The sequence below is a fragment of the Aristolochia californica genome, unplaced genomic scaffold (assembly GCF_029961685.1).
Source record: "Aristolochia californica isolate CCGP_79_NKW_82.1479 unplaced genomic scaffold, dmAriCali1.0.hap1 SCAF_7, whole genome shotgun sequence".
NCBI lineage: Eukaryota > Viridiplantae > Streptophyta > Magnoliopsida > Piperales > Aristolochiaceae > Aristolochia > Aristolochia californica.
Window position 1 is genome coordinate 3,824,277 of NW_027182268.1, and position 12,579 is coordinate 3,836,855.

The 12,579-nt window shown below is 35.8% G+C and overlaps 1 protein-coding gene across 1 annotated transcript; it reads left to right on the forward strand.

The window, feature by feature from the left end:
- Positions 1-3,273: 3,273 nt before the first annotated feature.
- Positions 3,274-4,380, forward strand: LOC137937704 (BRI1 kinase inhibitor 1-like). Its single transcript, XM_068782827.1, has one exon. The coding sequence runs from the start codon at positions 3,340-3,342 to the stop codon at positions 4,228-4,230; it is 891 nt and encodes a 296-aa protein (XP_068638928.1). The 5' UTR covers positions 3,274-3,339; the 3' UTR covers positions 4,231-4,380.
- Positions 4,381-12,579: the final 8,199 nt, after the last annotated feature.

The window sequence follows — 12,579 nt, forward strand, 5'->3', positions numbered from 1 at the left end:
AATAAAAATTAAATAATTAAATATTAAAATAACGTACCTAAATAAGCATGGTTACTTTAATAATGTCTAGATACTTAAAAAAAATTCTTACTTTTACAATATCTGAATTATCACTCTTAAATTAGAAAATTAATATAATATTAAAAATAATAAATAATTAAATAAGGTATTCTATTAATAAAATAAGATAGATTTTAGTGTAATCTAAATTAATATAATAATTACAAAGTAAATTACTAAGTGAAAGACTATCACTAGGTGCACTTGCACTCTGTCCCGTATCAGAAGATACAACATTAGAAGAAAATGGTGCTTGATGAGCAAGATTTCTTCAATACCAAGGATGCCAAGTAATAAGGTTTTCTAAGGCATTTGGTAAACCAATTCCACCATGTGTTATCTTCTAAACCAGAAACATAGAAAGGAGGGATATTGGGTTTAGTCAAACGTAATGTCTAGCCAAACTTCCTAAGAGGTCACCCATCCTAGTACTACTCAACCTCAAGCTCACTTAACTTCAAAGTTTCGAGTTAGACACACCCAACCAATACAACCCAACAAACCGGTTTGTTAGGTGGTGCGGAAAACAGAAACTCTAACAATCCAGAAGAGTCCCCTTCATATGAGGAGGCAAGGCATTGACAGCGTTATGTAAATTGTGTAAATGTGCTGATGGTGTAAGCGTGGAATATTCAATGATTATTTCCTCTAGAAAAGATGTTACAATAACGGTGAGAAATTTTTTTAAAGAAAAAGCAGAGTGAAATATTTCATAAGAAAATCTACCAGAGGAGAGTGGACTTTGATGAGATGGCTGGTTTCCAATTCCATCTCCATCTTCATTAATTTAAAATGAATAAGACATAAATTTGCTCCAGTGTCTTCCGAAGGCAGCACGCCCATGTGTGGCATTAACACTTTGAACAGTTCTGACAGTAAACGCAAGCTTGAAAGCCACAGGAGTGCTCCTTTTTAATGAAAAGACAAAGAGCTTTTTGGGGTGCACTTCAGAGTCAAACGTAACGTTTTGCTTGTTCATTTTCTCGGTGCTGGCTGAATAGGAAAAGGGAGGGGAGGGGATAAGAGTTTTGCTATTGGTTTGGAATTATTTTGTTTCAACCCACTAAATCCTCTTTTTGGATGCGTTTTCTCATTTGGAGTCCACTCTGATCATAGTGGCTGTCATTAGCTTCTGCTTCACTATTTCATCAACTTCGAATAAAAGGAAGGAAGTCTTTATGGCTTTTAATGGAGAACGTTAATGGCTCTTCATTTGGGGTGGTCTGTCATAAGTTTTTTTTATAAAAACTGAGAAAGATGCCTCTAACCACAAATATTTTCTAGTATTTGGTGGGAACGAGGTGCAGAGGTTAAAATTGAAGTCATCGACTAGATATATTGGGTTAACCAGTGCATGGGTATTGACCAGTGATTGATTTTTGAAGCTATTGGTGATGATTGATGATTGATGTCCAACATCTCTCAATATCTTCAGTCTCTTTCCCCCTTCATTCGCAGTGAAGAAGAAAACCATTCATGCAAGGCAACTGAAAGAGAGAGTTTTGTTTGATCACTTTTTCTCTTCTTCCTGGTGTGTTTCAGATGCTCTTTTTTTTTCTTTTTTCTTCCCTTACCACCACCAAATAATGCATCCGTGAGTGAGATGCTGACCAATCATAACCAGGACCATAGAGTTAGAGAGTTAGAGATTGAGCCGCAACTCACATGAAGGGGGGGTGGGGGAGTGGCTGAGGCAGGGTGTGGCCAGTTGTTACCTCACCCCTTCAGTCTGGTTTCCAAAAGACAGAGAGTCCAAATGTTGGTATGAGAATCTTGGGTGTAAAGGTGTTTGTGCTTAGGCCTCATGAGAAGCTGTTTGTTCGAGATGGTATCCTCTGCTTCTTTGGGTCCAGAAACTTTAATTAGCACCTCTCATCTTCATTGTCTTCTTCGTACTCTGTCTTCTCTTAGCTTTCCACTCAATCCAAAAGCTCACGTGGTGGTTAATCCACTGGGACTTCCCTTCTATAATCTTCTGCACCATGTAATACCTCTGCTCTGCTGCTGGCCACATTTATTAATGCAATTCAAAGCTGTCCCTCCTCAATGGATCTCAAGTACGGTGAAGATCACCTTTAGCTGCTGCTGGAGCCCTCTCAGACCCTTTTGCAGATACCCAGAAAGGAGAGAGAAAGAGAGAGAGAGAGAGGAACAAGAAGACTTTACTAGTCTATGGACTGGAGTTTGGACCATGGTTTTCAGGTCTGGCTGACATGTGAGTATAGAGGCCGTGAATGGTATTGTTTTTTTCTCCATGGCTGACACAAAGATACGGTTGGAGTGATTGCAACCCTTTGTTTGGACTTAATTGAGCTGCCAATCGTCAAAGTCGACCACAAGATGAAGACCTTGGTTTTCTTTTACAAGAACAAGTCTTCTCAGTTAACAAACAAGAGAAAGTCCATCCACTTACAGTCAAGCAAGTGCCCAGCAGATGAGAACCAATGAAGAAACAAAAACCCATTTTACAGAATTTGGTAACAGCTTTTTAAGTAAATGTGTTTTCAGTTGTCATGTAAAACAAAGAAACTGTTTGTTAGTTTTCCTCACAGAGATATCAAGATGTTGCTAATTGTACAGTTTACTTTTTGGGAGAATGGTATCTCACGTATGAAACATAAGGATGAGACAAGGAAGCTCTTGACAGGTTTCCACGAAGACAAAATGACTTCTTGTCAATGGAATGCCAGACTGCAACTTAATTTAGAGGTGGGTTCAGTTTTTGCAAAATCTGATAAGGAAATGATTTCCAAGGTTAATCCAATTCAGAATTGAAGGGAAATTCCATCGCCATTGATCTGTTTAAGAAATACTACTAACGGGGATAAAAAACAGAAAAGAAGCAATGATAACAACTGTGCTGGAGACAGATGACTGAAACTATTTGCCTCTCTTTATTAATCTTCTTGAAGATTGATCATTCTATATCATATTCTGATCATACACCTGTCCTACCCAAAGTGGGCCCATGCCACACGTATGGAGATAGGTCATTGAAGCCAAACGTGTCAATTACTTTGCTCAAATGATTTTTAGTTTTTTACACATGGATAAAACCCACTACTATACATCAGACAATTATGATGAACTACTCATCCATCTCCCTCTCTCTCTCTCTCTCTCTCTCTTCTCTCCCAGTTATTCACAACCTCCCAATACCCCTCTCTCTCCCAAACCTTGTTAATAGTCATAAACAGCAAAGGAAGAGCCAGACCCAAGTCTCCAAATTCTCAAAAATCCAGTCTCCCCAGATCTGAAACCATTGAACCATCTTCAGCCATGGAAACCCAGTATTCTTTGCCATTCAAGAGAGAGAAGCTTCAGCACAAGCAAGGAGGGACAGCAGACCAAGAAGTTTCAACAACAAACAGGACTCATCCGAGGTCTCCACCACCTTCATCTTCTTCCTCTCCTTCCCATGAATTCTCCTTCACCATCTCTCTCCACCCTTCTACTGCCACCAGCCTTGACAAGTGCAGGCCTCCACCTTCCTTTGCCATTGATTTGTCTCCGGCGGATGAAATCTTTTTCCACGGCCACCTCCTACCTCTCCATCTCCTCTCCCACCCCTCCATCTCTCCCAGAGCCTCCACCACTTCCCTGGACAATCTCAACCTTCCCATACACGAGCTGTTCGACGAAAAGAAACCCCACAGCAATGCAAACAACAGGAGTAGTACCATAACCATTCCCGGAGCTAACAAGAGCGCTGCCAGTCCCAGCAGGGTAGCAAGAGGAAGAACCAAAGCCAAGTCTTTTTCCCTGTTCCGGTTCTCCAAGTGGAGAAAACTGCTCGTGATGGGCGAGAGGGAGGAAGAGAAGAAGAAGGTGAGGTTAGATGTGAGCAGGGTGTTGAAGAGGTACGCCAGGGTGGTTCGGCCGCTGTTATCCTTCAGAGGAGAGAAGGAGAAGCAGCGAGAGTTCAGGAGACAACCGCACTCCTTCTCGGGGAACTTGAATTCTAGGTGGAAGGAATGGGGAGGAAGAAAAAAAGAATTCTCAGATCCTGCTTCGTTGACCACTTCACCGACGAATAACGGGCTTCTGGTGGCTACGGCCACAATCTCTTCTTCTAATGATAGTACCATTGAAGAGTTACAGAGTGCAATCCAAGCGGCCATTGCATATTGTAAGAATTCTATTGCAGCAGAGGAGAAGTGCAAATGCTGAAACTTTTCAGTTTGTAATCTCTTTTCTTTCTCTTACGATATCTTCTCTTCTTTCTTTTTCATTATGTATTTAGTTGTATTTTTCCTTTTTTATTTTTATATATAGCTCTGTATAGTATGATATATAATTATAGGTTACTGGGGTTACAAATTCATGAGAAAAAATGATTCCGTGACTCCATATTTGTTCTATTGGGAACACGATAAGAGGATCTCAGACTACCTCAAATTTGAATGAGAATAGAGGATTCCAAGAAAGTTGTACTTTTTCACTAATTTAAAATGAGAGTTCCATTCAACAATGGCAGTCACACAGCTCCCTCCCTGTCATTTTTGCCTTAGGAAAAAAAACTAAATAAAATAAATTAACTCTCGAGCCAGAGAGAGAAAGAGAGAGAGAGAGGATGTCTTTATTTTCTTTGGGAACGAGGTACTCTCAATTACTAAAACCAAAGTGATAAACTTGAACCAGACTATTTTAGTCACAAAAATGGCTGTTTTTCTCATTTCTTCACACAAATCACTTTCATTCTGCCAGTCTGAAGACTGTCTGAGCCCTGAAACTACAGGAATACATTGGCCAACATTGCCTGCTGTTAACACATTGCTGCTGTTTCTCTTTTCATAGTAACTCTTTTTGTTTGTTTTGATGAAATTTGCTTAGAAACGAGTGAGATGGATCTATAGCCGGATATACTTGTCAACCTTCTGTAAAGCTGGAACATTATACTTCGAAATCAAACCTTCTTCCCTTAAACCGTTCGAAGCCAAAGCTCGTAGAAAGATAGAAAACAAACATGGCCTACGACTTCCAAAGTGGAAAAGCAGCCAAGTAGCTTTCAAACAGGCCCTGAACCAATACCCACTTGGATACTGCAGAACTTTCCTTGATATTTCAATGGGGTCCTGTGATGAATTTTATAAACCAAGAACACCTCTGTGCATCAATAATAGTGGTGCATGCAATCGAACTCAATCTGGTTTTGGGTCTCCAACAAAGCGAGAGACACAAGGAGACGATGAGGGAGATTTGAGCTTCGAATGAGGAGATCATGGAGTGTAGGAGTGTTGGGAAACAACCCTTTCATTTTGGGTCCATCTTGCATCACTAGTGGAATAACTCACCAGGCAATGTAGCTCTGCATATGAAGAAATTTCCTCCGGAATGCTTCATCAAGCTATAGATCCATGCTTTGCTTCAATCATGATCTCTCAGCAATCTCTATTGTCTTTTCTTCATACATATACAGCACATATGTTTAAATGTAGGGAAATCTGTCAAAGAGAAGTAACTTTAAGTATAATGCTCAATGAGAAAATCAATTAAAAATTAAGTTTTTTTTTTCTTCTGGATTCTGGGTCATGAAGAAACAAATATTTAAATAATTTTTTTCTAGGTTGAATCTTGGTTGTCCTATCGCCCATGGGTGATTGATGTAAACGACTTTTTAGGGTTTGTTTGGAACCCTAAACAAGAAAAGAAAATGAGAATTTGACTATTATTATTCCAAAAAAAAATTAAGGTCTTCTCAAGAAGAGAAGATTGACACAGTGGGCTCAACAAATAGATTTTCACTCTCCCATGGCGGTAACGTCGGCACCCCTTCTCATGCCCTCTTCCAAAGCATAAATCAAAGAATCCCACACTATGAAGTCAAACCAAAAGGTTTGGATGATATTCCTGTTTGAGATAAGCACTAATTGGTTAACAATCATGGGGATTGTGAAATATTCTTAAGCTTCCAAAAGCAGTGATAAGATATGGACGGCAAGCAATGGAGGTTTCGACCTGTCTTGAAAAGTTTTCCATTTCTAATAATATTCCACTTGATCTTCATTTGTGAAAAGAGGGGGACTAGCTGTTCTTTTTATGAAGCAAATCGTGTTGAAACAGATGCTCCCTACACTATGAAGTCTATGATTATGTTTTGTCCAAAGAATGAACATGTCATCGAAGTACTTCCAAAAAGCAGCAGTTGTTTGTAGAGTAAGTTGATGCATTTCTGCACCTCGTAGACTCCTTGTTTCCACTGATTCATTTACTTATGAAAGCAAGTAGTTTGGCATAGATTCTTACACGCTGTAGTCACTAATGAGAAACGATTACTGGGATAGTCAAGAATAATTTCTTGAGGCATTGCAGAAAAATAATGCAGATTGCATACGGGTATAAAAGCTATAAGAGTATGGACATATTCCACTTAGAAGGAGATGTCATTGGTTGTACCAACCTTACCATTTAAGTAGGTTCTATTGATTGGTCTGAGAATATCAGGAGACATTATAATGACATTGATGACATTTTGGTGTGAGAAGCAATCTAGTTCTTTGGTTGGCATGATCAATATGCAGGGAAAGGTGTCATGGCTTAGAGAAAATGATCTCACCATTGTCTACAATAAGGGACTGAAGAATAATCATTTAATCTACCCACCAATTTAAGAGTGCTATTAATGATCAATAAATTGGGTGAATTAGTGAAATTGTCACAATGTTGTTTCCATAGGTTGACATTTATTGGTTTCAAGGTCTTTTTAGTACGCTAATTTTGATGATAATAAATACTAAAATATACTTGAATGAGCAAAACAGGTAAAAAAACTAAAAAAAAGAAAGAAAATTAGTAGAATGGCTCTTTGGATTCATCCACCTCTTACGTTCGAATGGCCAGGATAATGAAGGAAGAAGGGAAAAGAAGAAAAGTTGGAGGACTATTTGATAGGGCATACACCATCCAAACGAATATGAGAGAGAACACTTTATGTTAAGAGTCCATTCGCCTAGATGTTCGAATGTCTAGCCCAATGAAGGCAAAAGGAGAAAAAAAGAAGAAACAAGGATAGGACAGATTCCATTCAAATGGACAAGAGAGAGAGAGAGAGAGAGAGTTCTATTAGGAACCATTTGCCCATCAGTCTAAGCGGAGTAAAGAAAACAAAAGAGGCATCTTGTGAAGACTGTTTGATTTGTATCCCAACCATCTGACTATCTCTTTCTAGAAAAAAATGTAGATAGATTTTTAGAGCTTCGATTCAACCACGGTAGGTTATTAAAAATTTTAAACAACCTACTATTTTTATTAGCAGCTCAAATTGAAAATATTAGGGATTTTTAACATTCAATTTTACCAATATTTTTTAAAGGATAGAGTAATTTTATTCCAAAAACAAATTTTTTTTTTTTTTTTTTTGCCATTCAGTTGAGTTTTGTGTAATTGATTTTGTGGCCTTGTTCACTATTAGTAATTTTTGTTTGAACTTTGTTGTTCTTATTTTGAAATCGTTTCATTTAAGTTCAACATAAGTTTGGTTGTGAGTCTTTGAGTTGTACTCTTAATTGTGGGCTTCGACAACCTTTTTATAAAATACCATTTATCGAGTCAATCCCATTGTCCTTATATTTTAAAACATTTTCTTAGATGAATTGAATGTTATTGATGTGGTAGCATTACCTAGGATTGTGTGTATTTTTGTGCATTAATTATTGTAATATTTACCTACTAAGAGGCTTTTACTACAATTGTAAAACAAGCAATCCTTTCAACTTGTAAAGGAGTCAATCAAGCTTGAATAAAATAATTTGTAGTATGAGACTCCTTTACCATGAGAGTCTCATAAGAGTTCTCCATATTTGTTTCTTCAATACTCTCTCTCAAGCTAGTGCTAATTTTAGCTTGCAAAGAAAATTTTCTTCAATTCTCCAGTCTTCAATATTCAATTGCTTTCAACACCTTTGGTTTTAATTTTCTTAATTTCTTAAATTTCCGTGTCACGTAAATTTTTTTATCACAACTTGGAGAATTCTTCATAGTAGGCTTCTCAACACCTCTTATTTTGTACTTCTCCTTTTGAGTTCCTCCCCCCCCCCTCCCTTATCTCTCTTTCTTTTTCCATAAGACTTAGCTTGCTCAAAACAAATGTAAGAGAAGAAAATATCACTCCTAGCCAAATGACAATAATCTATACACCATTCAAAACGGACCAATTGAAAAAAGCTTGGCTCAATTTTAAATACGGACATGCCCAATTTTAGTGCATGGAAAAAGTGCTACTCATTATTTTAAGGGTAGTTTGGAAAAAAAATTATCTCTTGGATGAAAAGTAAAAGATTTAACTGAAGCTAAATGTTGGGTCTATAGGCATTACACCAAAGTGATAAAAAAAATGTGACATTGATAGAAGATGTACCAGTGAAAACAATGACAATTTTTTTTATAACAAGGAGGATAACACAAAAACAAACGGGAAGGTTGGTATAGAAATAAGTGCAATAAATATGAATAATAAATTGAGACGAACATAAAAAAAAATAACTATGAAATTGAATCCTAATTTTGACCATGAAAATTATCATGCAATTTGAGCAACGAAATGGATAGAAAATAAACTTGACCAAGGATAAAAAAAACCTTGCTAAGTCAAATAAATTTTTGTGGGTGTTATAACTAATAACTATTTGACCAATAAGGATGCATCAGAGGCCTTCCCACCATTCCTTTCCATACAACTTATGCACAAAATGGAATTCATGGAGACTAGAGTATGATCTTGAAATGGAGGACAAATTAATATTATGAAAACAACAAGGAACAAACAATAAACAAAAGGAACTATAGAAGAATGAGAAACTCTTAGTTTTGAGGAATAATGAGAAAAATGAGGAAGGACAAACAAGGGAAATCGAGGAAGGACAAACCAAGGAAATTGGAGAAGCACAATGTCAAGATGATTAAATAATGGGGAGACTAGTAATGGTACAAAATCACAAAATCCAAACTTGAGGTGAACGACATAAAAATCAAACATGAATGAAAGTAAAAAACATAAAACTAAGAGTAAAAAACAAGAAAGAAAACTTTATTCTCTTTGCGGGTGATCAAGTCAATTCAAATATCATACTTTGATACCATATTAACATTTTGGGAAAGAAATAAATTTATTGATTAATTTATGTCCTAATCACAGGTAAATAGAGAGAAGGCAAAAAGATATGCTAGAAGAAGTTGGACCAATTGCACTCCTAAAGAAAAGAATGAGCAAGTTTAAGATCTCAAAGGATTAAGACTTGTAGCATTGGATGTGCGTAGATACATGGATGAAATAATGACAAAACGTGAAGAAATAATAGAGCTAATTAGGATAAAAATGAAATACATTCTTGATAATTGATTTTTTTTGGCCAAAGAAGCAATACGAAGGAAGAAGCACAAAATGAAATTAAAGAAGGTGAGAACATTAAAATTTAATAGGGAAAATGGATATAATTATAGAATAGTTGGGCAAGAAATGTAAAGAAGGAATTGGGCAGGTTCAAAATTGAATAGAGCTTAAGGACATATTTACAAAAGTCATGGATTTAGAGAAGGAAGAATTTGGGAGAAAAGTAGCAAACGAATGTGAAGGAAATGAAGATGTCTTACACAATGAATCTATGTAAAGAATTTTTAAAGAAATTAACAAAGAGATATGTTAGGAATTAGATGCCCTAATTTCAAACTAACGAGAGCAATAATAATAAACGCAGAAGAAGAAAAATGAGCAGTAAGAAATATACAAGATTTATACAGGTTTACCTCAAGGTGAAACTACGTCTTGTCTTTCGCTATTGACATTCCACTATAATGATGAAATAATTTACAAGAGAAATCACACACACTCATGTTTTTTCTCTAACCTCTCACAGCTACAAATGATAATTCTCCTCCGATGATGATACTCTAAGTGCTAAAACCCTAACTACGGTGCCCCCAAATATAAAGAGAAAATTAGGGCACTCAGATTACAAGTGTGAAATCCCCAAACCACGTTTAATAAAACAACAATTAATATATCGTGGACTTGATGGGGGCTCCCCCCCCCCCTTCCAACCCACATGGCGATCCACGTACAGACTCAGCGTAAGGTGTTAATTAGGCTCCACAACTTAACAAGACGGAGCAAGAAACCAATAAGGAAATGGAGCTAAAGAAAGAATTCAAGCTCAAAGGAATGCAACAAAGGAATAGCCTTAGTTAATTTTCTCATGTTGGTGGATTCATATAGCTATTAGGGGAGGATCTAGGTTAAAAGACAGTTATAAGCTAGTTTTTGTCTATCTGATTATATTAGGTTCCTTAATTATGTGATGTTGTAGTCATCCCTAATTTTTTTTAAAGGTCACATTCTAGATTCATTTGGAAGTATGAGTATTACATAGTCTCTGCCTCCGAGTTAAAGTTATTTTCCTCTAGTATTTTTTAGTTTATCAATTTGTATTTTCTTCACTTCAAAGCAATGCCTATTAGAATTTCTTTTTTAAGTAGATAACTTTCTTGACCAAGATTATTTGTAAAATGAAGTTACAAACACCAACTGGGGAGTGTTAAAACACACCCACATATGTAGGGGAGGCATGGCTAGTAAATAAGGAAAACCTCCAAAAAGATGATATAGAATTATACTTACGCAAGCTGGTGTATGTCCTCTTATGTCTTTTTTTCCTTTTGAAGCATGTAGCCCTAATGGCATTATAGTCATTGTAAACACCTTCCCACAATTATAAATACAACCTCAAGGCATGGGGTGGAGCATTCAAGCATCTTCCTTTTGGCTCAAATTCGTCCTTCCACCTCTCTCTCTTTTCCTTTTCTTTTTCTCCCTTGGTTTATTCTCCCCTCTCTTCCAAAAGCTATAGTTCATCTCTTCTCTCCTTCCTTTACGATGTCTTGAATTTATGTGTTGGCCCTAGAAATCAATAGTAAAAAATCATCAAAATGGTTCAATAATTAAAAAGGGAAACAAATAGCTCATGCTAGAAAGCATACCATCTGAATAGCCTAACAAAAAACCATTTGAGCTAACGAGAGAGAGAAAACTCTTAAGAACCCTCTACCTAGAGTAGTGTACAAGTGGCTTAGAAGCCAACCATTAGAACTAAGCAGAAAGAGAAAACTTTCTATTGACTATTTGTCCAAACATCTGAATGTGAGCCTAATCAAGGCAAGAAGAAAAAAAACATAGTGAAGAAGTACATTTGATTGGGCATAAAACATTTTAATAGTGATCACAAAGAAAAGGCTTGGGAAACATTTATTCAACATAAGTTAGGCCCAACTAACATTTTGAGGTCTGTTTTTATCACGATCAGATTCTTGGTTAACAATAAATGCTGCAATAGAACTCTTTAAGATAGCTCTCTAAATTCTCTAATTGACCCATTTATGTGATTAACAGTTCATCATAGAATTTTTAAATTTTTATCAAGAATTTTGGTCACGATTTCAACAAGATTTACAAAGGATAAAAAATCCATTTCCAATCTCAACAACTCAAGTTTAAATTTTTTAAAAAATAAGTAAAAAATTATCAGAAAAATTATTTATCCTATTCACACATCCCTCTAGGTTTGTTCCTCATTGAATTTACCAAAGTACAGTGGCAAACTATAGTGTTGAGGTAGAATATCTAGTTATGGTTCATACTATGTGTAAAATTGAATGGTTAAAAGTGTTTTCAACTAATCTTATGTTTCAAAAGTGAACAAAGTATATTGAAGTTGACTATCATTTTCTATCTTCACAATCTAAACAAAAGTTTTAATACTCAAATGAGAATTAAGAACGCTCAAAGGATGTGGAATAGAATAATGGGTAATATCAAATATTGATGATAAACTAGCATAAACTTAGCATTCCTTAACTCAAATGAACACACTTGGCTTAGGTAGACCTCTAAGGGTGATATTACTACCTTTAAACATCAACTAAAATGGGCCTAGGTAAAAATATAAAACACTGAAGTCGTAAGGAACTAACCTCTAGTTGAGAAAATTCTCAACACTTCTCGATGCTCCAAAAAAGTGAAAGTTGAGTTTATGAGCTGCCTTTCATATCTCTTGCTCTGATAACATGCGAAGAAAAAAGAAAGAGTGAGAAGAGGATTAGGGTTATGGTTTAAACAAATAAAAAGAGTAGTAGAAGAAGAAGAAAGAAAAAGCTTGCATGATTTCGGGTTTTGAGGAGATGCTTCTCTACATTGCCATTGCTCCTCATCCCCCTGTGTTTATTTGTCATACATGAAATGATAAAGATTGTATCATTCTCCTTATATTTTCTCTAGAAAGTAAAATATTATGAAAGATTATAAATAAAATAAAATTACATCTTCCCACAATAAGTAATTTAATATTTATACTAAATGACTTGTTTTTATCTATTTAATTATTGAAAATGTATGTCCAAAATTTTAAACATTTCATACCTATTAAATAATCAGATTATTTTCATATTATTTTTACTTAAAAATAACAAAGTGGAGTAGTTGTTTTTTTATTTAAATAAATAAAAAATTATTATTTTAACATTAAAATAATA

Bases quoted from the DNA above. Each gene is read 5' to 3' on its own strand.
- LOC137937704 (XM_068782827.1), top strand. From the start codon at position 3,340: ATGGAAACCCAGTATTCTTTGCCATTCAAGAGAGAGAAGCTTCAGCAC.